Raw genomic sequence first — 27,217 nt, 5'->3', positions numbered from 1 at the left:
GGATGCGGAGTCCAATTGGCTATTGTACCCTTGGTCGCGCCCCTGAGCCACGTCGCGCAGTACTCGCCATTTTCCCAAACCTTAGCGAGCTATAAACACGTTCTCTTCGTGTTTTACTCCAGAAAAGCGACTAGGGCACATTTTTTTCGTTGTTAGAGTCTTGATAGGCTCATCGCGTAGTCTTTATTCACCTGACGTTTGGTTTAGCGTTCTAAAACATGAATATCTTCAGGCTAACCGGCGATCTCTCCCACCTAGCAGCCATCATCATCTTGCTGCTAAAAATATGGAAAACCCGCTCCTGTGCCGGTAAGTCACCACATACCTTCACCAGCAACATCAGCACATAATATAGTGATTATAACAATCTCATGTGCTGTTACGATATATAGTTAAGATGGAATCTGCGGATGTATCATACTTGTCAGTTACTTTTAGCTTCCCTGCTAATGTCGCTTGTCACAGGTGTGTCCTGTCGAAAATTATTCAATGATTGATCCGTCTTTGACAGCGCAGCTGCTGTCAAATTATTTTACATCCTCGTTTGTACTGCGATCTATCTAACATCAGCCATATGGTTTGTCTAATATCTGCACACATGCAGCTTTTTCTGAACTAACTACAATGCGGTGGGCCCTAGGTCAAGATTAAAAAGTTAAAACCGTTGACTCGCGGAACAACGACAAAGGCTCTTGTTTTTAACTTTCATTGTAATTGCTTTTTTGCTGGAAGTGAATTAGATTTGATTGTCTGCTCACTGACTGACGTGGCATCAAACATTGCCCTAGAGTCTCATCAGTGTAATCAGATTTCAAGCAAGGCTCTCATTCACCACGTTACCGACATTAACCCTTTTGACCATTTTGGGATCATTTTCTTCCACATCAATTTCGTTGCATTTTAGCCGAGAAGTCACACTCCTGGTAGAGTAATAACTTAGTGCTTGTGCGATGTTGAAATCTAACATGTCACATAATCTGGGTGAAATTTCAATGCTCGAGTGCCTTCTTTCAACGCTTTTCTGTTTATATGAAATATATTTCGTGTATAGATCAAGGGATTGGCCAAAATACTGAACAATAACTAATGGCTTATTAACCCTTGGGGGAAATTTTGACCTATCTTTGGCTTTTCATTGTTTTGATGTGTGATATCAAAGTAAAAATGATACAAAATGAAAAAAATAACAGGCGGCTAAAATATTTTATCGATCGTTAAAACATGACAACTTTCATTATGCCAGGCTTTGCAAACGGGAGGTCAAGAGTTACACCTTATTGGTGTTAAATTTAGTCCATGTCGGGCTCATTTACTGCCATTAAACGTTGGAAATACAGTGATCCCTTGCTACTTCAATTCTCACGCCCTTGGTCTTTTGCAGCTTTTTTAAGGGGAAAAAAAATCTATACTATATTGTGGTGACACGCTGTGACGGTTTCTATAAATGCACTTGCCACGGGCCCTCCTCGAATGTGGAACTACTGCAGTACACATATTTACTTAAGTCTTAAATGATTAAACCTTATACGCTGTATGGTAAGTATACAGTTCCCCCTTTCCCAATCCAATCCAACTTTATTTGTTAAGCACTTTAAAACAACCACTGCTGACCAAAGTGCTGTACAGAATAATAAAAACATCGTAAAGACAGACGCAACAACTCAGACATAAACGCTAAATCTGATAAGACAAATGAGTAAGGGTCAAAAATAGAATAAAATGAAGGATAAAAAGAATAAAATACTGAATAAAAAGGATAGGGATAAAAGAATAAAGGAATAAGAGAAAAGTAAAAATTCACTGTCTTACTAAGTGTTAAACGCCAAGGAGAAGAGGTGGGTTTTGTCAAGGGATTTAAAAATAGGCAGGGAGGAGGCCTGTCTAATGTGCTGGGGCAGGTTGTTCCAAAGTTTTGGGGCTGCAACAGCAAAGGCACGGTCCTCTCTGAGCTTCCGCTTTGTTTGCGGCTCTCTCAGCAGCAGCTGATCTGCTGACCTGAGATAGTGAGGTGTGTAGGGGTGCAGAAGCTCAGAGAGGTATGGAGGGGCAAGACCGTTCAGGGATTATGACGTGCTGCAGCTGCGGTCATATTAGCAGTGGCACAGATGTTGAATTAAAGTCAAAATTTTTACATGATCAAACATGATAACACTGGAGAGTTAACACTTGAAATACCATTTTATTATAAAAGAAATCTAGGGAAGAGATTTCCAAAGATGTAGTGCTCATCTGCCTGTTGACTACATGTGCCGGGGTGCGTTTAATGTGTTACACGGCACGCCCCTTTGGAGTTTTAATCCAATACCGTCCCAACTCTTCTACACTAACAGGGACATGCCGTGTTAGTCCTCAAACGCACCCACAGCAAATGCATACACATTGCTGTGGCAGAAACACAATGGAGCAAACGTTCACCAGAGCGTTGGAAATTTCTTTCCTAGATTTCTTTTATGATAAAATGGTATTTCAAGTGTAAACTCTCCATTGTTATCATGTTTGATCATGTACAAATTTTACTTTAATTCAATGTCCGGGCCGTTGCTAATATGACCACAGCTGAGTGAGACTTCAAAGGAAAGGGCAAACTGCTCACTTACTGTACAGTGTATAAGATTGAAGTAAATATGTGTACTGCAGTCATATTTGTCTTAAAATGTTTAGAATGAAGACTTTGAACATAATGTTTTTTTTTTTTTTTTTTTAAATGTGGGGGAGCTACTTCGCGGGTTTTACTTTTTGCGGGGGGATTCCGGTCCCCATTAAACACAAAAAATGAGGGGTCACTGTATTGTCAATTTTGGACATATAAACTTCCCCCAATTTCTGGATTAACCCTTTCAACAGCAAATCGTGAACAGGGCGCAATAGATACCTTTGTGTTGACACCCCAGCCTGGACTCGCACAATGCAAAAGTCAGAATGCTCTAATTATGACATAATATATATTCCTATTTCAATTTCTTGAATATCTAAATATAAAATGTAGATACTTTTGCCATTATCAGATTTTTACCATTTTTGTAAGCCCCCCCCCCCAAATTTTATTTATATATATATATATATATATATATATATATATATATATATACACACACACACACAGTGGCCCTCCGTGTTACGACAATCTGTTCAGCGGCTAGGCTCGTAACTCGAATTCGCCGTATGACGGGCAATCCAAACCTATGACCCTTTCAAAGCCAGCCCAAGTTGGGTGATAATAAGGCCAGGTGAGTGACACGCAGGGGTCAAGTGCATTTGTGCAACGAATATCTGGTGTGTCTTCCCAGGAATTTCCGGAAAGAGTCAGGTCCTGTTTGCCTTGGTCTTCACTACACGCTACTTGGACCTGCTCACATCCTTCATCTCCCTCTACAACACAACCATGAAGGTGCGTCACTTCATTGTGTGCAACGCAAGCCCTGCTGAGATGCAAAATTAGCACACCTTTGTTGACTGACAGTTGCTTGACTAGGTGGTGACGCATGCAATTTCTCTACTTAGTTGCACAGTGGAAGAAGTGACTGTCGCTCATTTTGTCTTTCAGATCATCTACATCGGATGTGCGTACGCCACCGTGTACTTGATCTACATGAAGTTCAAAGCAACGTATGATGGAAACCATGATACGTTCCGAGTGGAGTTTCTCGTCGTCCCTGTCGGTGGCCTCGCATTTCTCGTTAATCACGACTTCTCTCCCCTGGAGGTCAGGCATTTCATGTGTTTGAAGGCATGAGAATATTGACAAAACATTTTTCTTGTGTTCTGACATACTGAACCATTTATACTGCAGTATCAGTCAGAATATCATGGTAATGCAGTCAAGTGGGCGTGCAACAATTAACTGACAACTAAAAGATTAACAAATGAATTGGTAACTATTTTAATATTCAATTCTACATTTCTGGCCCTAAAATTGCCCAAATGTTAACTGGAAATACTCTTGAAGTTCTATAGTCCAGGGCACACAGACGGACAAACTGTGAGGCGGACATGTATTTAAAAAAGTTAAAAACATGTTTTAAAAAATAAGATTCATGGATTAATTGCCCAGATAATTGACACATTTATCAATGCTCAAAATAATCATTAGTTGCAGTAGAGACAGTTCAGCCGAAATCTGATGTGGAGTTCCATCTATCATCACACATGACTTTGCTTGTGAGACTTTGGTCAACTGTTGGTATCTGTAGGACTATATATTGTTTTTAAATACATACAAAGTCAAGTCACCAAAGTGTCATTGATGGCCAATGTAACACACATGTAATAACAATGTAAATGGAACGTACGCTGGCAAAGGAGGGGTCTAGATAGTTCTGTACGATATGAGTAATATAACAATTCTTTTAAAAAGGAAGCCACAACAACAATGTCATGACAGTATCTGCAATGTGCCTCACCAGTCTAAATATTTTGATATAATATTGCGTTGTGCAGTATGAAGTACGTAGCAAAGTCTACCTGTTTTTAATCCATGTCGGCGGGCAGCCTTTTTGCTACTTGCTGTCGATCTGTAAACGACATCACAGTTGCGCAAGGCTCCGAGAACCAATCACGGCTCACTTGTTCCCTGATTTTTGGACAAATGGCAAGCTGAGTCGTGATCGGTCGTTACCTGAGCCCTAAGCAACTGTGACGTCAACTTCCATTGACAGCAAGTGGCAGAATGGCTGCTTTTTCCTGCTTAATTCCCATTCCTCGTGTGCAATACTAATCAGAATACCCTTGTCACCCTTGATTATTTTCTAGGGGTAATTTTGTTCACTTTGAAATTGTTCAAATGAAGTTGACTTGATGAACAAATACAATGACAGGAGTCTCACCACTTTGAATCTTCGTCTCATGTTGTCAACGTGGTTTCGTTTCCTCTGTTTCATTTCAGATCCTGTGGACTTTCTCTATTTATCTGGAGTCGGTGGCCATCTTGCCGCAGCTCTTTATGATCAGCAAGACAGGCGAGGCCGAGACCATCACGACCCACTACTTGTTCTTCTTGGGACTCTACAGAGCCCTGTACCTCATTAACTGGATATGGAGGTTCTACTTTGAGGGATTTTTTGACATGATCGCCATTGTTGCCGGGGTGGTGCAAACCATCCTCTACTGCGACTTCTTTTACTTGTATGTAACGAAAGGTAAGTCGTGCTGCCCGTTCACGTCCGTCCGTATGTATGCTGGCCTATCATTTTTCACTTTAGTCTGCGACGCTACTGTATTGTAATGTTTTTCGCAACCTCTCATTGTAGTTCTCAAAGGAAAGAAGCTGAGTTTGCCTGCTTAAGTGCCAAAAAGGAGCATATCGGCAGACTGAAGGAGGGGGGACTGGTCAGGAGGAGGAGATGCAGTGAACACCTCTGACCCCGATCTTCCTCTCCTCCACCACCACCACTCCCTCCTCTTCCCCTCACGCCAGAGTAAGATGCCTGAGACAGAGCAAGTAGGAGCGGCTGTCTGCATCGCCTTCTGACCCAGCATCAGAAAATCTGCAGAAGCTAGTCCACATTTGTTGGCTATCTGTTTGATGCATCTTGCTTTCTTTTCTTTTTCTTTTTTTACTTTGTATAAAAGAAGGACAACAAAGTGGGAAATATTTTCTACGTAAAAAAAAAAAACATTCTCGGTTCTCTGAAGATATTGTTAGAGATTTTGTTTTATTTTACAGTTTAATTTGGCCTTGTATAGTATTGAAACACGATGGGATATTATTTGTTTGAGATGGTATGTACATTCTAAATAAATGCACACATTGTTTTCTTTCACCTTTATTTTGAGAGGAAGACAATCCATCCTTAAAATGTGGTGGGAAAAGTTTTTTTTTTTTTTTTTTTAAGTTTTAGCTGTTAACATCCATTGAATTTTTTAAAATGTGTTTACAGTAATGCAAATGTTAAAAAGCATGATTGGAGCATAGGGGTATGTTATATTTGGGGTGCTTTCACAGTTGCTCAGTATCGGTAATTGAACTGTTGAATAGATAGCTTAATAAAAGTATTCATTATTCAACAGTATGTTACAAATCACAGTGAACTCTTTTAAGACAAAAATTCACAAATTTCTCTGTCAAATTCACTGCGTACGTGCCCATTAACTGTTTGGAAAACATTACAGTAATGCAGGGTTTGAATGTTTCTGGTGGGTGCATATCTTTATGTTCAGCTTTCTTGTCTCTAAATAAAGAAGTCACAATTGTCCCACTGCTGTGTATCATGGTAATTTGAAATCACTCTTGCTCTATTAACACATTCATTCATCTGAAGTGGTTCACGCAGGGGATTCCAAACTTTAAATGAGCTTTTTCCCCTGATGTTACCTATGCCACCACGAATAAAAACTACTAAATCGCTTGTCTTGTGTTGGTTACTGATAGAACCGGGCAAAATGCAAATTAATGTGTACATTGTCGGCGAAAAGTTATAGAGCCTGATAGAAGTTCTAGTAATCCCGAAAGTGATGTCAAACTCGCGTGCGCCATTTTCAAATTTGCGCGTGCGTACTTCGGACCTGGTGATAGGCGGTGTTGTCAAAATGAGCTACCAGTAGCCTAATCGACATTGTATCCAATAAAGCTAACCTCCCCAGTTTTACAATGTGTTTATTTGGATTAGAGACTGCACGTTTTATACTGTTTGTACCTTATGTAAAATTTCAGATCATTTAAGTTCATTTCGACAGTTATCATATTTCGACGTTATCAAATCAGGCTCTCACTATAGGTGGCACGTTGGCATAATGCTCCCAACTGCATAATCGCCATTAATGTAGTCATTTATGTGAATTTGGACAGAGGTAGCTCATTTTAACAATTTTAGTTGGGTTAGGGTTAGGATGAAGACATACAAGGGTACAACAGAAGAAACATGGTAACAAATATTTTTTTCATCCACACATTACAAGAAATTACTGGAAACACTGAAATATTTACCAAACCAAAATGCCACAGCTTGTGTCATCTTGCAGTTTCGTAAGAACAGTTTTTGTAGTCCATTTCTGATCTTGGCCTGCCATCCTCAAGAGGTTCCTTGTACTTCTTCTTTAAGACACACTTTCCATAGAAATGTGTGTTTTTCTTGAGGCTTGGAGAACTTTTCTGTTGTCGTTTTTTTCACTGTCTCCATTGACGTCTCCTTCTTCTCCAAGAAAGCACTGTAAGCGCTTTCCTCTGGAAGCAATATAGAGGAAAGCTGAGGGGGGAAACAAACGAACAAAAAAGTGTATTATGCAACAAAACCAGATAACTACAGATAGATACACATATATAGTATTTTAAAAAAATAAAGATATATTTTTTTTAAATAACACTCACTGGCAAATCAATGGGAACTTCAGAGGGGAAAACTGCCTCCCTCCCATACATCAACAAAAATGAGGAGTGTTTTGTCGTGGTGTGGACCTTTGACCTTAATGAAAATAATGCTGCATCCAAAACCACATTCCAGTTGTTCTGCTGGTCATTCACCACTTTCGTAAGAGCTCTAAGAAGTACAAAGATAAATATGAAACATACATCTAAAAATAATGAATAAAGCCTAGTTCTCTGCAGGGTAGTTTGAGTGCAAGTGTTGAATGAATTCTGGACCCATGATTTTTTGGCAGGTGTCGGTACAGTGTTTGCAATACACAACTTGCCGTCTAATGTTGTCACTGCTTTTCTCCTGAAGACCGTTTGTCCGTGGATGGTATGCAACTATGATGCTCCTTCCAATACCCAGGATGACACAGAGGTTATTGTTAAGCTGAAACATCATTGTGAGATGATAAAACACATTGAAAAATATTAAGTAAGGACAATCCAGAACTCCATTTTCAAAATCATTTAAGTATTCACATACCTCATTCACAAATTATCGTCCCTGAGTTGATAAAATCCTTTTGGGGCAGCCATGCCTCTAAACAATAGAACAGATGTGCCGTGCCACCTCAATTGCTGTTTTGGTTTTTAAAGGAAAGGCCTCCACCCATTTTGGGTAATAATCAGTGGCTGTGAGGATGTATTGAAAACCATCCTCAGTTTTTGGGAGTGGTCCCATCAGGTCTATCCCGACAAACTCCCAAACAGCAGACGCCTACAAAAGTAAATCAATGGTCAGGAAGCGCAACTTCGGAGGTAACCGCATTATAATCAGTATATTTACATGACCCAAATATCATTAAACATTAAATGTGAATGGAGTTTAATGAAGATGCCTTTTCACAATTTCAAAGAATGAATAATGCATCTCGTAACAAGAGAATCACAAAAATGTGGTTTTATTTTTATTTACGCTTGTTAATTTTTATTGTTTTTTTATACACTCCATTTTCTGCTTGCCTGATCATATATGAACACTCATTAGGGCCCACAGATAATACGATGCTGATTTCTACACCTGAAATAAACAGATCTATTCCCCAGATAGCACACGCAAGTTCTTGTATATTTTCCATCGCAACATCTGGTTAACTTGGACATTCATAGGGAATTGTACCAGAAACTACAGACTCTTTCTGTACACTACAACTGCACTCTATACCTTTACCTTTATGCTTGGCCAGAGCTTCGAGTCCTCTGGGATATGTCACATTCAGAGACCTTTAAGAAAGCAGATGTCAAGATAAACAAATGAATAAAGTCCTGATCAAATAGGCTGAACTAAATGAGTCCATAGCATAATACAGAAATAAATCACATCAAACACATACTCACCTGTCGATATCAACAGTCATGCCAACCCAGTAAAATCTGGAGGATATTGCAGATCGGGTTTTAATGATCCCTGTGCGTCCCCCAATAGTAGAGGAATGAAATTCACTAAAAAGAGATCTGGCTTCTTCTCTGGTGTGTATCACTCTTCTATTACCATAAAGGAGCTTGCCTTCTGCAGTGAACAATCACAAAGTGATAAACTCCAACATTTTCCAAGACATGGATATATTTGAATAAACTTTGCCTACTTACCCTTTAATGTGAACCTTGCAGCATACCTCCTCAAACTCAAGCTCTGGGATTTATTGAATCCATCTGGATATTCACCCCTGGAGAGGTAATCAAAAATCTCCTTGGATCTCTCCATATTTGAAGAAACTGTCAATGAAATTGTTAAAGATAAATCAAATATAAAATCCAAACTATTATGATCTAACGTAGGTATTCTGTTGTAAATCTACCATGCACATTTCGTGGCTTACATGTTGCAAATGTAGGCAGATATTGCTTGCATGTTATCCAAACTAATACGATCTAACGTAGGTATTTTGCTATAAAGCTAACATGTACGTAGCTCACGTGTTTAACAGGTCAAAACATACAATAAAATCAATAGGCGTTAAACCCTTTCAGGCTCAAATTGTGTTTCTTTTTTTTTTCAAACTTCTAAAAAAAATGCTTCAATCAATAGTAATGTGGGATACCTAGGGGACTCTCGCCTGGAGAGGGTTAAAATGTTACTTTTGTTGTCTGCGACCACTTCAACGCTACTCTTTAGGTAGCTCAAGTCGACGGCCTTTATTGCATCAACACGTACGGGTCCTGTGCATGCGCGATGGTTTTTTTTGTTTGTTTTTTGTTTTTTCGTGAGTGGCACGATGTTTTTTTTTTGTTTTTTGTTTTTTTTATTAATCAACATAACAGTATATAATTGAGTATAATACAAAAACACAAACAGTAACGACAAAAACAATAACGCCACAGGGGAAAACAACCGAAAACTCAAAGAGAAACTGCGCAATACACTATTACACAAATATGTTAAAAAGAGTACACACATTACAGATTTTAATTGCTTTTAAATTGTTAGATAGTTTCAAAGTTTTAATATATTGTTTGACTTCATTGATTAGGACAGAGAGTTTCGGTTTTTGAGAGGCATATTTGCATTTGTGGATATGCCATTTAGCAAAGAGTATAATGAAATTTATAACGTAACATTGATTATTATTATTAATGGTCGAGTGATTGATGAAGCCAAACAATACATTCTCAAAACAGAGGGAAAAGTCAGGGCTAACATGTGCAGAAACAAGTGCACAGATATGCTTCCACAGTCTATTGGAAAAGGGGCAAGACCAGAACAAGTGAAACACATCTTCGGGGCAGTCTTCACAGAAAGAACAGTTTACATCAATATCCTTTTTAAATTTTTGCAAAAAGACTTTAGTGGGGTAAACTCTATGAATTATTTTAAAAGTTACTTCCTTTACTTTATTAGTTAGCATATATCTAGCAGGTAGATTCCAAATGTTCTTCCAATCAAGGTTAGCTACAAAGCAGTTCCAATAGGCTACCACATATGGAATAGATACAACATATTTTTGAAATAATGAACGTATATTCCGGTTAGTGTTACGAGTTGACACGAAGCAAATTTGTCCTATTTCAAGTCTGGTTGGATCGATTGGCAAAGTGGGTAACACCATAGGCAGGTATCCTGCAGCACTTCTAAATAACATATATACTCCATTGGGAATTGAACTTACAATAATATTAAATTCACAAATAGGAATCGTAATATTATAATTCAAGGTAAATTCTCGATATGACATCATTGATCCATCTGGGTTAAACAATTGTCAAATCAACAGTATGTCATGACTGAACCAAGCAGGGTAAAATAAGGACTTGTTTTTATATGTGATATCTTTGTTGTTCCATATGTAGTATTTATGTGGAGAGAAGTTGTGTTTGTATATCAATGACCAGGAAAGAAGCGTCTGTTTATGGAAGTGGGACAGTTTTGAGGGGATTTTTTTCAACGTTGTAATTACAGAGTAAAACGAATTTTAGACCACCTAATTTAGAAAAAATAAAATCGGGTATAAAATTCCATAGTGATGTTGGATCTTGAATAAACTGTTTAAGCCACTTAATCTTGAAAGTATTATTCAAAGGAGAGAAGTCTAAACAGTTCAGGCCACCTTTATCATAGGAATTCATTATTACCGATTTTTTAATGTAGTGGTTTTTGTTTCTCCATATAAAGTCAAATAGAATGCATGCACGATGGTGCTTGGTAGCTCAAAATGACGGCTTGGCCAGTTCGACACAACAGCGGAAATGAATTTGTGAGAAGCGGAAGCGGAAGACATTTCTTGAACGGTTATGTGGACATGCTTTCCACAAGCGACCAGCATATAGCACATATCATTTGAGTTCCAATGTTAGCTAACGGCATTATGTTGCTCTGAAATACGCTACGAGTATAAAGAAATAGCGTTTTAAAGCATCAACTGACTTGTGGCGTTCAAGAGTTAACTTCGTTTAGCAAAGTTTGCTGTCTGGACTCTGGATAAAATGAATACAGGTAGCCTACGTCCTTTTTTTAATTTAAATTCTATGCACCTGAGTTATTTTATACGCTATCGGCGGATGGGAAATTAACTTCGTTATTTTTCATTTAGATATGCAACTTCCAGTGTCTGCTTTGCGACTCTTGGTGTCACCAGTTAAGATCGTTTCTGCAGCAATCTGGCAAATCATGGAGCAACGAGTTGTAGCTGATTATGGGATGCTCGAGGATTTTGTTTCCATGGTTACAGACGTCGTGCCAGAAATGCTCACTGAATGTCAGCGCACCCAGCTCATCCTGGGCCTCAGAGCACAGGTTAGAAGGTCCCCCCAAATAATGAAAGCTCTCGATTTTAATTTAATGTAATTAATTTTAATTATATATATATATATATATATAATTTTTATTATATTATTTTTTTATTATTATTTATATTATTTATATATTTTTTTTGTAGCTGATCTTGGAGTTGTGTCGTTTGGAAGGTGAGGCTCATTTCAATGATGTAGAGCAACACATGGATAGGATGAACAGTCTTGTCAAGGTATTCACACGCACATTACATAAGTTTAAAGCAACACACTACTTAAAGAATTAATTGTTCTAGTACGCATATCAAGGGCATCTGATCCTTTTTTTAAATGCAGAATAAGTATCAAAGTGATGACATACTGTCGTGAAGTATTGCTATAATTTAGATAGCACCTCCTATGGAGGAAAAAAAAGACTCCTCCAAAATAGATCGATATGCACATCTCCACTCATTTCATACTCTGTAAAGTTTTAGAACAATCGTTTAATATTTTTTTAATATTTTATGAATGTTACGAACTTGTTTACGCTTCTTGCGCTAGAACAATGGTTTCATTGTTTTTAAGTTTTATGAATGTCATGAAGCTGTTTCCGTTTCTTGTGCTCAACGAGAGAAAACCTAGAGCGGCATGACCTACATTGACTTTGAATAATGTCTCCAGCCAATGAAGAAGCAGCTTCTTAACCTCTATAAAATCCAAAGTACTGTAATTCCACAAATATCGGACGCACCGGTGTATAGGATGCAATTGTAATTTTAGGGTTAAATTCTGGTCTTTTGAATGTTACCGTGTATAGGATGCGCCAACACTTTGGCGACAATGTGAAAAATATAGCAAAGTAGGATAAATCCCTCCTTTGTAAATTTGTCATATTTCCTTGTTTTCATATCTGTAAGTTATATATTTGTTGCGGGTTAAATTAAAGTGTGTTTCAGATTTCCCACATTGTGAGCAATCAGTGAACGCTACGCCTGGGTAACGTTAAATGCTCCCGAAGCAGTTGTTTTTCCTTTTCCGCGCAATGTGGCTCGAGTTCATTTTGCCATAAATACCCCAAGTTGTGCGCCATCTTTGTTCCACTAAGTTTATGATTGTGATTGTGAGTCTATGCTAAAGACCACAAATAATAAACGAGTCAAATGGAATATGTTTGTGTGTTTTAACAGGAGCACTCAGCTCTATACCTTGCCACTCATAATTCAGTCAGATGGACACATCATGAATTTTGCATGATCCTTTCCGATTCAGTAATAATAAAATTGCACTCTCGTCCCTTCTATTAAACATGATGGTGTATTATAGCCTAGGATTAAACCCTATAACTGGCATTGTTTTCGTGTTGCACTTATATTACTGTGTTGTGTTTAAATTGCAGTATAACTGTATATAACAGTATAACAGATCGATGTTCCTCAAATGGTGTCCGGAAAAAAAAAAAAAAAAAAATCTTCAAGTTAGCATTTCTATGACACACTCACACTTTTGGCCTTCATTTTTTGGGGAAAAAGTGTCTTATACTTGGAGAATTATGGTATTTTGAAGGTTAGTTTAACATTTTCAGAATAAGATGTAAGCATGCAGTTACATGTGCACACATTTTGCCAACAATCGGTCACGGTTATCTTTAAGTGATGCACACAATTTCTTATAGTGATCACTTGCCTAATTTAAGGTCACTTGCCTAACTTAAGATGGCCAAAATGGTTCTGCTCAGGACAGTCATTACAGCATTTTGATGCTTGATCTTGATGCTTAAACTTTTTTTCCTCAGCGAATCGCTTTTTATTTATATTAGCACTATTATTCTTTATACACCCTGCCTAACTGAATGAAAGAAAATTAACTTCTAGTGGTGTGTTGTGATAAAGTCACCTGTTTTGAAGATCACGACCTTGCTTTAAGACGCATGAAATTTTGCAATGTTTTGCAGACCTGTGCTTCAAATGACCATGGTGATCCCTGCGCAAGTTTGGTGGATTTTGTGAAACATATACGGAACAATCCTGCAGAGAGGGAACACTTTTTTACTGTAAGTGCCAATGCAGCAATCTATCGTCAATGTGTCCACGCTCTTAGGCAGTAAAGCATTCCCAAACCTGAATTTCTATCTACCAAATGTCACAAGTAGGCATGGGACGGTGTACTTTGGTGTTAAAAAGTCAAGCTTTCAATAACCGCTAGTACAGTCTATAACCTGTAGCGAGAACTTTTCTTTTTTGCTTAATCTAACAAAGGGAGCCTTTCAATGGAGTGTAAGGATTGGCCCCTTGTAGAGTTGACTCAACAAGTCACCCTTTGAAAATAATGTAGAGATTGTAGTTTTTTTTTTTTTTTACCTTCTTGGCATGCATGATCACTTATGATGGATAGCACACACTTCACACCATTTTTTTTTTAATTTCACAAGATGGCTATCAAAATGTGACATTAAAAAAGGCAATTCTCCTTTTTTAAACTTGCTTCCTGTATAAGCTTAAGAGTTTGAGGTTTTTTTCCTTTTTTTTTTTTTTTTTTTTTTTTTCAAACAAAAAAAAAAGAGCTGTCATTTTCCATCCATCCATTCCAAGGTCGCTTATCCTCACAAGGGTTGCAAGCATGCTGGTGCCTATCCCAGCTGACTTGGGAAGATAAGCGGGGGACACTGAACTGGTTGCCAGCCAATTGCAGGGCACACAGGGACCAACAACCATTCACACTCCCAAGCACACCTAGGAACAATTTAGTATGCCCAGTACATCTGCCATGCACGTTTTTAGAGTGTGGGAGGAAGCCGAAGTGCCTGAAGAGAACCCACATGGGCTCGGGGTGAACATGCAAACTCCACACAGGAAGGCCGAAGCGAGGTGGATTTGAAGTCAAGTCAATTTTATTTATAAAGCACATTTTAAAAAGACAGTCAACCAAAGTGCTGTACAGTAAAAATAAAAGTGCAAAATAGAAACCTGAAAAAAACAAAACAAAAACACATTAAACACAAAACCCGACTAAGACATAGATAACACAGCACATTGTGACATTGTGTTATTTTTTCCCAAGGTTATCATACCATCAGGATCAGATATCGACATATGCCTAGTCACAAGTATATTTGATTTCCTTTTAGGAGGTATTTCCCAAGACGTTTGGACCTGCATACAACAAGGCTCTTAAATCCCTAATGAAACTCTTCCTGTCCAGACTTGAATCATTTCTTCCTGAGCAAACCTTCCAACAGGTATGTACTAAAAAAATGTCTATCTACTACAGAGACATTGGTTATATTCCCAAACAAATGTATTCACATTTATTTTCATGTAGGTTGCGTCCACATATGGTCAGGTTTCCTCTGTTCTGGGCGACTGCTTGAAAATCATGCATAGCTGTGACGCGCTGAGAACTCTGCTTGAGTATCACAAGTACCGTTGCTTACCTGGACACAATGGCAAGTCTTTTTCAGTTACTTGGATTTTTTTTCTCTCTCTTATGACCACAACTACTATGACAAAAACACAATTGTTGATTTGCCAATGCATTACAGAGGCCTATTGTGTCTTGTTATACGTACATGTCTCTTTACAGATATTTACTCGGATGACACCTACATTATGTCTGCTCTGAAGTGTGCTGCAGTGAAAGACTATTTTCTGCTAGAGACGCCTGCATTCACGTCTTCGCCACATAAAGAATCTGAGACAACCATAGGGAATCAAGTCAAGTTTGATGAACCTCATGGAATTAGAGAATGTGATTCTGAAGAAATCATTGACAATGAAGAAAATGTAGAAAATCAAATCAAGCGGGATAGCTCTGTTCAAGGGAAAACACTTAGGTCTTTGCGGTCTCAAAATGTGTGTCCAAACAGAGGACTAAAGATGAAAAAAATTGGGGGGGAAGAAAAAGAAAGAGTTGGCGGTGAAGAGGAACTCCCAGTTAATGAATCTGCTTCCAGTCAAATTAAAATGAGAACTCCTGATAACTCTGACAGAGAGGACAATAGAAGCGAAGCATCCTCCTGGTCTTTCTATTCAGATGTGGACTCTCAGAGTAGTCCAAGTTCTTGGTCTGGGTTATCCGACGAAGATGCATTTGATACGACCTTCAGTTCGTCTCCGAATTCCTTTAACGAGGTCGCTTTGTTCACAAATACAGACAAATTATCAGCAGCCATCAGCACAAAGCGTCTCGCCGGCCCGAACGCCGTTCTTCCGAAAAAGTCTCGTCAAGTCAAGTGCTTCATCTGTAATGAACACGCGAGCACCAACATGAAAGTTCACATGAGGACCCACTTTCCAGACGGTCAGTATAGCTGCCCACAATGCAACTCCAGGTTTCAACGTATGGCATCTCTGAAGACTCATTTAGTCACAAAATGCTACGATCACACTCAGCTGCAGGTAGATGCCGTGCTGAGCCACGAGCTTTATAAATGCGATTTCTGCGAGAAGGCCTTCAAGTTCAAGCAGTCACTGAAAGCCCACAAACGGACCCATGATGCACTCTACTGCAACGTGTGCAGGAAAGTCTTAAAAGATGCAGTGACATTAGAAAGGCATAAAGCTTCCCACACTGGGTTTCAGTGTACTCGCTGTGAGGAGAACTTCACTCTTTTCAAGCCTTTGCGAAAACATTATGAACATGTCCACAACATTAGCAGACCCTTCCGGTGCATCTGCTGCTCAAAAGTGTTCTCTAGGCTTGAGTATTTAATCAGACACGAATGGCGTGTAACCGGTCACCTGCCGTTCCAGTGCATGACTTGTCCCATGAGATTTAAAAGTGATTACGCTCTCGTTTCGCACCAGAGGATTCATACCAAAGAAAAACCGTACCTCTGCGGAGAATGTGGCAAAATGTTCTCCCAGAGGCCCAATCTGCTACGGCACCATCGTTTCATCCACAGCGAGCATAAAGACGAAAAGAAGTTCTTCTGCGCTGAGTGTAAGATACCTTTTAAAGAAAAAGCAGCTCTGAAACTGCACCAAAAGCGCAAACACCTCAATCAAATGATCCGTCGATGTCTGTGCCCCTACTGCGGAAAATCCTTCTCCGCGTCATCCATCGCTAGACATAAGATGATCCACACGGGAGAGAGACCTCTGAAATGCACCGCTCCTGGTTGCAACAAGTCTTTCTTGACGAACACCGAGCAGAAGAAGCACTATCTCATGCACCACTCCACGGAGCGGCCGTTCAAATGTCACACCTGCGGAAAAGGCTTTATCACGCTCGGTATACTAAATGAGCATCGGAAGATTCATTCAGGCAAGAAGCCGTTTGTATGTGACATTTGCATCAAGGGTTTCTCAAAGCGTCACACCATGAACAGACACAGGAAGCTCGTGCATGCATGCCCGTAGTTGGACTCACTGATAATTTGGGTCTATTTGTTTCTAAATTGAATCATAGGTTGAGATATGCTGTATGACTAGCCCATATTTAATTACAGTAAATACTTGTGTGATGTGCAAACTGCTTCAACTTTGCATCATTCATAACTGCTTATTTCATGATCGTGTCAACCATCTAATAATTTTACATTCCCTAGGGCACAGGTGTCAAACTCAAGGCGTGAGGGCCAGTTCTCGCCCGCCACATTTTCTGTGGCCTGCGAGAGGCTGATTTAACTTAAGGTTTCTGGTTAAAATACCAAACTTGCAAATTTTCTTCATCTTTTGAAAATTTGGCGGGTGGGGGCAAGCAACAGTTTTTGGCCCACGATAAAAATGAGTTTAACCCCCCTTCCCTAAGTGGGTATGTACTGTTTTATTTTAATTTTTTTTTGGGGGGGGGCTTTAGATTTTAAGAATCAGTCTCAATAAATTGGTCTACATTTACATATATTAAGAACATTACTGCACATTAAGGGAAACAAACCAGTACACAAGCTTTCTCGTCCGAGTGGTTTTTCCTTTTCTGTACGTGTTCTCTTCTAATATTTCTCTTTAATTTGGACTCAGCTACATTCTTTGGCATTTGAAAAAATGAATCAAAAAGTCCACACACACAAATAACCGACTTTGTGCAACAAATTAAGCCTGGCTATTTCCTTCTTTGTGTACTGTAAAGCTTATGTTTGGTGACAAAATCGAAATATGGCCACTTCAGTCCCTGTTGGGCCTTCTCTAATATTTGCTTCATTTAAATGCCTGCAATGTCTTAATTTGGTTTAAATGTATGCTATATCTGTCTCCTAGTTAAACAATAAAAATAAGTGATTCTATGTCATAAAGTTTGACTCTTGGTATGGTCCGTGAAGGCATCTGGACCATACCAAACATGTCTCGGGTGAACATGCAGTACGTTTTCGAAGAGATTTTTAGGGTAATGCTGTTTCACCTGCAAAAGAAAAAAAATGCGTGATCAATGTAGCTGTTGGGATGGCCATGAGTCCAAATATTTATGACAATGTGATATATTCATCATTAATAATCTATCATCAACATTTTGGATTGCAACAGTTTACTACTAGATAAGAATAGAAAAGTACTTTTGTCTGTCTAAAACAAACAAAAAACTATTGCACTAGTTAAGCTCCACAAAATCTTAACCCTATAAGCGCCAATATATCAAACTTGCAGCAAACATGATTATGCCTTTATCTCCAACCATTATCAAGCTACAACATTGTCAAATAGTGATAAAAATACAGCATATAGAAAAAATGGTACCTAAAGGGTTAACACAACCACTAATGTTTTTGTTGTCTCAGAACCAACGATACATGAAAAAAATGACAGTCTATGTAACTTGATTAATTAAAAAAAAAAAACGCAACAAACGCAAAGGTTGACAATTAAGCAGACATTTAAAACACGTCCAACAAGATGCAGTTCGAATAAGTTGACTGCTAAACAAACAAAAAATTGAACTCATGGATAAATATTGTCCTAATTTTTTTGTTTGTTTTTGGACGAGAGTTTGTTTTTTGTTTGTACATTGTTGCGTTGAACATATCCATTTATACCATGATCAGTTTTATACTTTTGACAAAATCACATGACGATAACTCGTCGGTGATTGTTAAACAATAGGTACAACAATGGGCAAATTACTGTTTGTTTTTGCTATTTTATTTGTTTTTAACAATTTGAGTAATTATGTGCCAGGCTAAATTTGGATGTAGTTATGGTCCATTAATTTATTTTGAATTACTGTATTATTTTGCGTGTGGTGGTAGAATAAGATCGTTTGAGCCATTACGGTATTTTCGGTCATCCCGTATTGCTCTTTGGTCAGAAATGAAGAATGTAACGAAAAATCAGCGACATTATTTTGTGCACATGGCTTTACAATCTAATATGTAATAATTATTTTGCAAGAGACCAGTCATAAGCGTAATCGTCAAACTATGATTAAAAACTTGCATGGCAAATGGAACAATTATTCTAAACTGTAGTCGGCCGGAATGTTATTCCGACAGGAACGCAAAGGCAGCCGTTGACGCATAACTACAGCCCCATTTCCTACGGTGTATTTAGATGTCTCTTATCTAAAAATCATTTTGGAGTTGGAGTGTGGATTCGTCTATGTTTATTCCTTCGCTGCGGTGTAATGTGAATACTTTAGGATGGATGAAGGTTCCTCCGAGCAAGCCGGTGAGTGAAAATTGGGCGGATTACTTTAGCTAGGCCGCAACGCAAGCGGGCGCGCGGGAATAGCATTGCTAACTCATGTCAGATACTAGTTAGTTGGCGAAATTAATTTTGCTACATCTCAGAAACCATTTCATTTACGTCAATTCAGTTGCTTGTGGCTGTCCTGAGTTACCTTTACCCTCAAAATGTGTGCAATTTCCTAGAAATGTTGATTTTATGGTCCTCTACTTTTAGTAGGCACAAGCTAAGATTAGCACTCGAATGAGGCGGCTGCTGTCCTGTCATTACGTCGACCTAATCATTGTCATTTAGATAAAAACATGTTCCGGGGAGAAAAATATTTTCATCTTATTGTCGTAATTAGATTTTTTTTAAATGTTACTGTTTACGATCGATACGTGTTTGTTAGGATACATTTTTTCCAATCATTTTAACCATGGATTAATAGATCGAAGTACGCGTTTTTGAGAGGATAACATGAAGCCACTTTCTCCAATTTGTCACTATTATTTTGAAGTTTATGTGTAATATATGTTCATACATTTCTGTGCGTTCAGGGCCATCTCTCCCCCTCCCCACTCTTCGCCTCTTGGTTCCACCTATTCGCTTGGTTACTGCAGCCATCTGGCAGACGATAGAACACAAGACTGTATCGGATTATGGCCTGCTTGAGGAGTTTGTGTATAAAGTTACTGAAATTATTCCTCAACTCCTCTCAACCAGTCAACGTGCAGAACTAATTTTAGGTCTGAGAGCAAGGGTAAGAAACATCTTGGAACTGGTTTCTTCCATAACATTGTGTATTGTTTAAAATGTGTAAATCAGACTATATTTACATTAAAATAAATACTTAAAAGTAATGCTTTACTCATGTGACATTTTCAAAAGTAAAAATGTCACACTTTGTCTAGAAGTTATTTTATAGTTCTTTGAAAACATGTAAAACGCATTTTGACACCTATTGTTGACTGAAGAGGATATCACATGTATTCAGGGGCAGAGCTCTGTTAACAACCAATCATGGTTCAGCTAGCAACTGTCACATGATCCAACTCAGAAATCAAATGAATCATGATTGGTCCTTTCCTGATCCCTGAAGCATGTAATTAGTTTTCAGTTGACAACAAGTGGCAAAATGTCTTTTAAAAGGTATCAAATATACTTGAAAACTCACTTTACTTATATAATAATACACAAATTATCTGAAAATTTTCAATAATCAAAATATTTCTTTAAAAACAAATGCTGGTTCTATAAGTGCAGTACCACCATAATGACCAATATTAACATACAGTATGATGTTGATCAAAACCAAGAGTGGTTTTATTCTTAGCATACATTAATGTTTTCGGAATCCACTTTACCAATAATGCCGTGTAATGTACAAACACTAAAAGCAGGGATGTACATAATCATTTTGGTCTGTTTCTCATAAGGAGCAGCAGAGGTTTTTTGCTTGGTGTTCATGTATTTTTCTGACTAAATGATTTCACTGGCAGTGGCGATTCAATTACTGCACTCATAATTAGTTTACTCAACAGCAACATTTTGAGTTTTTTTAGTTCTTTTTTTTAGACGTTTTCTTTTAACATAGTATACGACAATACAATCCTGAACTAATTAGAGTTTATGAAAAAAAAAAGCATGCCCTGGACAAGGTTTCTGGCTGCATTATTGTACAATATGTACTACTTTTGAAGCTCTTCGCCAAGCTGACTATAATTTTGAATTCTCTTTCTTTATGTCAGGTTCATACAATAAACTTAAAGTGGAGGTCATGATTTATCGTGGATTTGATTTTGTTCTTGAATAAGATTGTCAGGCGCTGTACACTCATGCTTGTCATACTGTTATTTTGTGAGGCTGTGAAGGCTGAATTAAAAAATATACACGTATTTTATTTTTTTCCTCAACTGTGCAGAAGTAAAAAAAAAAAAATCTTAAGTTTGATCTTTAATGGCAAAAGCTTAAGTTTGATTTTTGATGGCAAAATCTCTGCTTTTTATACTGCTATGCCATGTCATTGGAAGTGTTGCACTTAATAGTTGTTAGTTGTTGCTAACCCGCTAATGTCGGCTAATAATACAGTAAATTCATAGATTAAATGTTTATATGTTAGTTGACTGACTTTAAGATTGTTGTTGATTTATTATTCAACAGATACTACATGATACACCATACATGAGCCAAAATAAATGTGAAGTTCAACGTGATGACTTGCGTACTCTTTCACCGGAGTCTTGGTGCAGATAACCACTCCTGAGAACAAACTCTCAACAAAATGAGTAATATTAGTTATTTAATGAATATACAATAATGTTAATAATGTTAATAAGGATAATGTAATGTTAAATAATAGGAGAAAGTAAATAAAATAGGCAAAAAAATACAAAAAAAGGATTGTTTATGGTTACTGCGGCGTACATAGAAATCTAGGTACTGATACCCTACTTCGCGGGTTTCAGACTTCGCGGGGGGTTGACAGCCCCCATTAACCGCGAAGTAGGGGGGATCACTGTATTGTAATATTTTGTCTTTGACTGTAGCTCATCCTAGAGCTGTGCCGTTCTGAGGGGACTGCCAACATCCAGACCATTCAGCCACACCTTGACCGTATGCAAAGCCTTCAATCACTGTGGAAAGTAGAGGTGAGTTGCGTGTTAAACTCTTTTGAAACTGAGTAAAAAAAAAAAAAAATTCTACAGCAATAAACCAGACGGTGAATCATTCAATGGTGTTTTTTTTTTCTTCTTATATTTTTTAAGAAGATATGCTTTACATGTGTGCACACCCTAATGCTGTCATATTCAATCACTGAACAATATTTTGAATCCGACCCTTAATCTATTTTTTTTCTTTTTTTGCAGACTGGCAATGCAACACCAGACATTTCAGATTGCCATTTTATGAGCCTTGTGCGAAATTTGCTGAGAAATTCTGAGGAAAGAAAAAACTTTTTTCAAGTAAGTTGGTTTTCACCTTTGGCTCGAATTTTTTTCACATAAATATATTACCAATGCCCTGCATCTTTTCTATATTCCATGTTATATCTTTCACTCTTCTTTGCTACTTAATATAACAGATACTCCCAACTACGATGTAGTGTTAACTTTATTAGCATAGCACGTAGTGGTAACAAAAGGTGGTACAACGCAACCCGGAGCCAGGGTTACCCATCATGCATTGCAACTCAAAATATACCAACATTTACCAAAGAATGTGAAACATCCATCAAACATAATCTTGTTGACACTGAATCACAGAAATATATTTTAAAGGGCTTGCATAATTCAAATTCAAGTTTTGGGTGCTTTTAGCAAGGTTAAAAGATATTTCCTCACCAGCCACCACCAGTGTTGCTTAACTTTTTCTTCTTTTTTTTTTTAACATGTGAAACTGCTTTTCTTAGCAATCTCAGTCGCATGTGTGAATGGTCTGTGTGCAGGATGTTTTTCCTGAAGACTTTGGTCCCACATATGACAAAGCAATCCAGACATTGATGTGGCTCTTTCTGTCCAGGCTTGAAAAGCTTATTCCAAGTCAGTCTCTCCAGCAGGTAAGTCATATTATGTCGCGTTAGAATTACTGTACGCTGGGTTTTCCGTGAACCTTTAAGGTCAAGACCAAAATTAAAAAATGTGGTCCCTCCTGAAGCCTAGTTTTAACCCTTTCAGGCTCAAATTATTATTTTTTTCTTCAAACTTCTAAAAAAAATAAATAAATAAAAAATGCCTCAATTAATATTGATGTGGAATACCTAGGGGACTCTCATATTCTGCCTGGAGAAGGTATTTGCATTGGATGGTCATAATGACATCTTTTGCATTAACCTGCAAAATATGCACATCTGTGTCGCAGCGACCTATCATTGGCTTTTATGGATATTGCAAACACACCAGTTATAATTTTGCTTTTCTTTGTCAGATTGCTTCTTTGCTAAGTGATTCCTCTTCAGTTCTAAGAGAGTGCATGGAGTCTTTTACATCATCTAAAGGACTCAAAACCGTGTTGGACACTAACAAAGACCTCAGCCAATTGGAGGATGTTGGTAAGCATATATTGTATGCATAACATATTTACTACCAATTTCCTAAATGCTCAAAAATGCAACTTTTTTTTTCTAGAGGTCAGAGCAAAAATTTAACATTCAGTTGTTAAGTAATATAGTAGCAGTAAACTATCTTAGCAAGAAGCCCTTTTGAAAATAGTGCAACACTTTTCAAGAAAGCAGAATCAAGCTGCTTGTCATTTTCAGTTTAAGTTTGTTGCCTAAGCAAATGTCCTCGTCTAATGTCAACAGACAATGCAAAACGTCACAAGTAGGCTAACAAATAGCTTCGGCATTGCTGTTTCAACACGTTGAGGAACAAAATTTGATCACCAGACTGCAAAAAATGACTGAATTACTACAGCTCATTGAGTCTGCTTTGTAACGTTTATGTCTAAATTATACTGCTCCCTGACAGCCAAGACGCAGATTGTAGAATTAGTAGAGTCGGCAGGAATGTATAAATAATGTTTTCCATTTTTTCGAAGGGGGAAAAAAGAAAAGACAAATGTTTTAGATGACAAGACATTGCAAGATCTAATGTTTTTATTTCTCTATTTAAAACAGGTTAAAAAAAAAAACAAGGGTGGGGGGTCTCAGAAGTTTTCTCTACTGTGGGTTGTTAGTTAAAGGGACAATGTGTAAGATTTAGACAATTTTTTGCTACTTACAGCAGGAGGTGCTGCATTCACCGTTGTCCATAACTATAACAGACATGGTAGCATCAGGAAGACTGCCACCCCACATGTAATATAATTTATTGATAACTAGGTCTACGATTATATTTAAAACATACTGTTGGTTGTTAAGAACACATTTATTTACAAGTTTATGAAATTGATCATTTGATCCTTTTTAATGAAAAACTATTTAAATCTTACAGATTGTCCCATTAATGGTATCAGAAAATAAGTCAATTGGTGAAACGAGTTGAATACGATGAATTTGATTTGTTTAAATATAGTAGCCTTAACATTAGTTTACCTATAAATTTCAACTCAAAGGCAGGCATTAGCCTATTGATGCTTCACATATTTGTATCGGTATCCAAAAGGAACCAACGTGGATGGTTGATCATTATACTCTCCTCTTATTTCTAGAATCTTGTGAGGTTGATAGTGGCATCTTGTCGGCTCTGTGCCTACCACCTGCGGAAAGAGATGTAATCCTCAATCAGCAAGCGAGAACAGATCCAGAGCAGAGCACAGTTTATACAGACTGTGCAGAGATGGAGGTAGAGGCTGGCAACAAAATGACATTTTCAGAGGCAAATGTGGAAAAACCGTGGTTGGGAATTGGCCAGGACGAGAAGCCAGACATTGGTACAGCGGCCGCCCAGGAAGCGACAGGTGCGGATGGCTGTGAAATGGAAGATCGCCATGACAGCCTGTCCGAAACTCTAATCATAGGAGAAGATGGGAAGGTGACGGTGCTCGATAGCGTGGCAAAGACACCTAACAGACGAGGGAGAAAGAAGAAACGCCCCGATGATGAAGATTTTCAAATGCCAGCAGGTGCGCGGGAACCCGACTTTGATCTGCTAAAAAGACCGGTGCGAAAAAACCGAGGGCTCAAAATGAAACGGCTCCTGTCACAGTGGAGAAAATCCGGAAGGACGCCGGCCACCGGCAGTAGTAACAGTAGTCCAAAAGGGTTTTCCGGCTCTCTTGTCTCGGCCAAAGACGACGACTTGGATGATAGAACATGCAGTGTGTGCGGCAAGGTGGTGAGCCACGCCAAATTCTTGGAGCGTCACATGGCTCAACACACCGAAGAGTTGAGTTACTCTTGTGCGTTGTGTCAAAGAAATTTCAAGCACTTCCGCTTCTTGCAGCAACATAAATGCCAAAATGCAATGACGGAGACCGAAGCCCAGAAAGAAAACGCAGAAACGGCGGGAGAAGACGATAACAAGTCTTCCATCCTCATTTGTGAGCCGGGCAACGAAGGAGCGCCCGCCGAGAGCACAGCAGACGACCCCGATTACTCACCCACCGAAGAGAAGAAGTCCTCCAAAGAATTGGGACAGAAAAGCCTCGAGGACTCTAAAAATATCCTCGATGGCCCGTTCTATTGCCCCCACTGCAGCGTGGAGTTCAAGTGCAAGCAGACGTTTAGATTTCATTTAAGAAACATCTGTTACAACGAGCAGCAGGTGGATCCCGATCAACCCGAAGACGTGAGGCATTGTTTCCGGTGCAACGAATGCGACAAGGCCTTCAAGTACAAGTCCACCTTGGATTCCCACAAACAAACACACAACCCTCTGTACTGCGAGGTTTGCATGAAACTAGTGCGTGACTCCGAGGCGTTGGCCATGCATAAAGAATCCCACACGCCGTTCCAGTGTAACCAATGTGAGGATCACTTCCCCGTCTTCAAGGCATTGCATAAGCACTACATAGATGTCCACAACCCCACCGAGCCATTTACGTGCACGCACTGCCAGACCACGTTTGCCAGTCTGAAGCGTTTCATCAGACACGAGTGGAAACACACCGGCTATCAGCCGTTTCAGTGCCCCCACTGCTCAAAAAGATTCCGGTCGTACTCCGACCTCGTGGAGCACCAGAAAAAACACACTAAGGCGTATCCGTTCCTTTGCTGGGAGTGCGGCAAGAAATTCCGACACGGCGTCACCCTGACCAGGCATGTCGAGCGGGTGCATCAGTCGGGAGAACTTCTCAGCGATAAAGCTTTGCCCACGTTTACCTGCACCCAGTGCGGAAAGGGCTTCACCTCAAGGAGATGTCTCCTGAAACACGATAACTTTCATCACAAAGGCATGCGCTTCCCGTGTGAGCATTGCGGAAAGGGCTTCTTTGGAAAAGATGCACTGGTGAGGCATACTTTGATCCATACGGGCGAAAGGCCTTTCAAATGCGACGACTGCGACAAGTCTTTCCGTTCCTCCGCAGAACTTAAAATCCATCGCAGGTACCATACGGGAGAAAGGCCGTTCAAGTGTAGCATCTGTGAAAAGGGCTTTGTCCAATCCTGTTTTCTCACGCTACACATGCGAACCCATACTGGAGAGAGACCGTATGTTTGTGTGATCTGTAACAAAGGATTTTCCAGTTTACATGGCCTCAAAAGACATCGCAGGCTTGTCCATGCTTAGTTAACGCACACGTGGTTTCCACCTTATAAAAATCAAGCCGCAAGTCTCTTGTAGTCATGTCTTATGTAACGTGTTAATTGTGAATACTTGAGGGGTTAGAACTGAGGTTAACAGGAAGCAGTTAACTTGTGCTTCCTCTGCGGTTGTTTGCTCGCTAGCTGTAAAAAAATTGATGAAGTGTAAAATGCGCAAATGACGTAACTGTATTTTGTACATTAATGTTTGCTGTAGTTCTACTTAAGATTACTTTGTGCAAATGATAAAACTGCTTCTTTGGGAATAAATTTGTTTTTGTTCAACAAATTGAACTTTCTTTTTTGACTGACGTAAATGGACTTTTGACATCGATTTGTAGTTTGTCTTCCCCAAATACTACTAAGTAGATTCAAAACAGTTCAGCAAAATGGATGTTAATAGGCATAACAGTTTTTAACAGACTTAATGTAAACAAAGATAATTATTAATGTGCATTGCTCTAATCATGTTTCAGCACTGACAGAACTATTGGTGTATGAAAAGATGGACTAGTAAACGAGTAAATCTTGTTGGAGCACTACCCTTGATATTTTTGTATTTCCACACCGTAATTTACCAGATAATTGCATGAGATGTATGCGACACCAGATGTGCATTTGTATGTTTTCTTTTACTTTATCCACTAGGCACAATTGTGCTCTAATTGGGAATTTACCCATCCATCCGTTTTCTTAGATGCTTATCCTCACTAGGGTCTCTGGCTTGCCCAGCTGTCTTTGGGCAGTAGGCGGAGGACACCCTGGACTGCTTGCCAGCCTATTGCAGGGCACACAACAAGACAAACAACAATTCACAATCATACCAGCTTGTGTCCAATACACCTGACGCGCTAACCAGTCTGCCGCCGAGCCGCCCACTGGGCA

General features: G+C 38.9%; 3 protein-coding genes and 1 long non-coding RNA gene across 5 annotated transcripts in view; 3 read left to right on the top strand and 1 right to left on the bottom strand.

The window, feature by feature from the left end:
* Nucleotides 1-43: 43 nt before the first annotated feature.
* LOC148409289 (ER lumen protein-retaining receptor 2) lies at nt 44-6,191 on the top strand. Its single transcript, XM_088439730.1, has 5 exons — nt 44-309; nt 3,288-3,388; nt 3,545-3,703; nt 4,883-5,135; nt 5,247-6,191. Exons 1-5 carry the CDS (start codon nt 219-221, stop codon nt 5,279-5,281), a joined length of 639 nt encoding a protein of 212 aa, XP_088295856.1. The 5' UTR covers nt 44-218; the 3' UTR covers nt 5,282-6,191.
* A 4,891-nt stretch (nt 6,192-11,082) lies between these two features.
* LOC148409288 (uncharacterized) lies at nt 11,083-17,023 on the top strand. The gene is made up of 7 exons (XM_088439133.1): nt 11,083-11,276; nt 11,374-11,576; nt 11,719-11,805; nt 13,506-13,604; nt 14,679-14,789; nt 14,873-14,996; nt 15,134-17,023. Exons 1-7 carry the CDS (start codon nt 11,267-11,269, stop codon nt 16,909-16,911), a joined length of 2,412 nt encoding a protein of 803 aa, XP_088295259.1. The 5' UTR covers nt 11,083-11,266; the 3' UTR covers nt 16,912-17,023.
* A 1,950-nt stretch (nt 17,024-18,973) lies between these two features.
* LOC148409287 (uncharacterized) lies at nt 18,974-26,621 on the top strand. 2 transcript variants are annotated; one of them, XM_088438735.1, is made up of 7 exons: nt 18,974-19,149; nt 19,707-19,909; nt 21,696-21,797; nt 22,017-22,112; nt 22,595-22,705; nt 23,074-23,197; nt 24,298-26,621. In XM_088438735.1, exons 1-7 carry the CDS (start codon nt 19,122-19,124, stop codon nt 26,316-26,318), a joined length of 2,685 nt encoding a protein of 894 aa, XP_088294861.1. In that variant the 5' UTR covers nt 18,974-19,121; the 3' UTR covers nt 26,319-26,621. The 2 variants fall into 2 exon arrangements, with proteins under 2 accessions (XP_088294861.1, XP_088294862.1); XM_088438736.1 differs by lacking the exon at nt 18,974-19,149 and having other exon boundaries at nt 19,725-19,798; nt 19,873-19,909.
* The window catches only part of LOC148409286 (uncharacterized), an 8,835-nt gene continuing 2,982 nt past the window's right edge, over nt 21,365-27,217 (bottom strand). Inside the window, exons 2-3 of the long non-coding RNA XR_015868350.1 lie at nt 27,010-27,110; nt 21,365-21,782 (exon numbers count right to left, since the gene is read on the bottom strand). This is a non-coding gene — a long non-coding RNA (uncharacterized LOC148409286). The remainder of the gene's footprint in view (nt 21,783-27,009; nt 27,111-27,217) is intronic.

This window comes from Hippichthys cyanospilos, chromosome 17, assembly GCF_059441005.1.
Source record: "Hippichthys cyanospilos isolate Australia breed blue-spotted pipefish chromosome 17, RoL_Hcya_1.0, whole genome shotgun sequence".
Classification (NCBI taxonomy): Eukaryota; Metazoa; Chordata; class Actinopteri; order Syngnathiformes; family Syngnathidae; genus Hippichthys; species Hippichthys cyanospilos.
Note: the sequence above shows the minus strand (reverse complement) of the source record. Positions and strands in the feature narration are given on the sequence as shown.

Coding starts and splice junctions, on each gene's coding strand:
- LOC148409289 (XM_088439730.1), top strand. CDS start 219: ATGAATATCTTCAGGCTAACCGGCGATCTCTCCCACCTAGCAGCCATC. Junction 310..3,287: donor GAAAACCCGCTCCTGTGCCG/GTAAGTCACCAC, acceptor GTGTCTTCCCAG/GAATTTCCGGAAAGAGTCAG. Junction 5,136..5,246: donor TTACTTGTATGTAACGAAAG/GTAAGTCGTGCT, acceptor CTCTCATTGTAG/TTCTCAAAGGAAAGAAGCTG.
- LOC148409287 (XM_088438735.1), top strand. CDS start 19,122: ATGGATGAAGGTTCCTCCGAGCAAGCCG. Junction 19,910..21,695: donor TTTTAGGTCTGAGAGCAAGG/GTAAGAAACATC, acceptor CTTTGACTGTAG/CTCATCCTAGAGCTGTGCCG. Junction 22,113..22,594: donor AAAGAAAAAACTTTTTTCAA/GTAAGTTGGTTT, acceptor GTCTGTGTGCAG/GATGTTTTTCCTGAAGACTT.
- LOC148409288 (XM_088439133.1), top strand. Junction 11,577..11,718: donor TCCTGGGCCTCAGAGCACAG/GTTAGAAGGTCC, acceptor TTTTTTTTGTAG/CTGATCTTGGAGTTGTGTCG. Junction 11,806..13,505: donor GGATGAACAGTCTTGTCAAG/GTATTCACACGC, acceptor AATGTTTTGCAG/ACCTGTGCTTCAAATGACCA.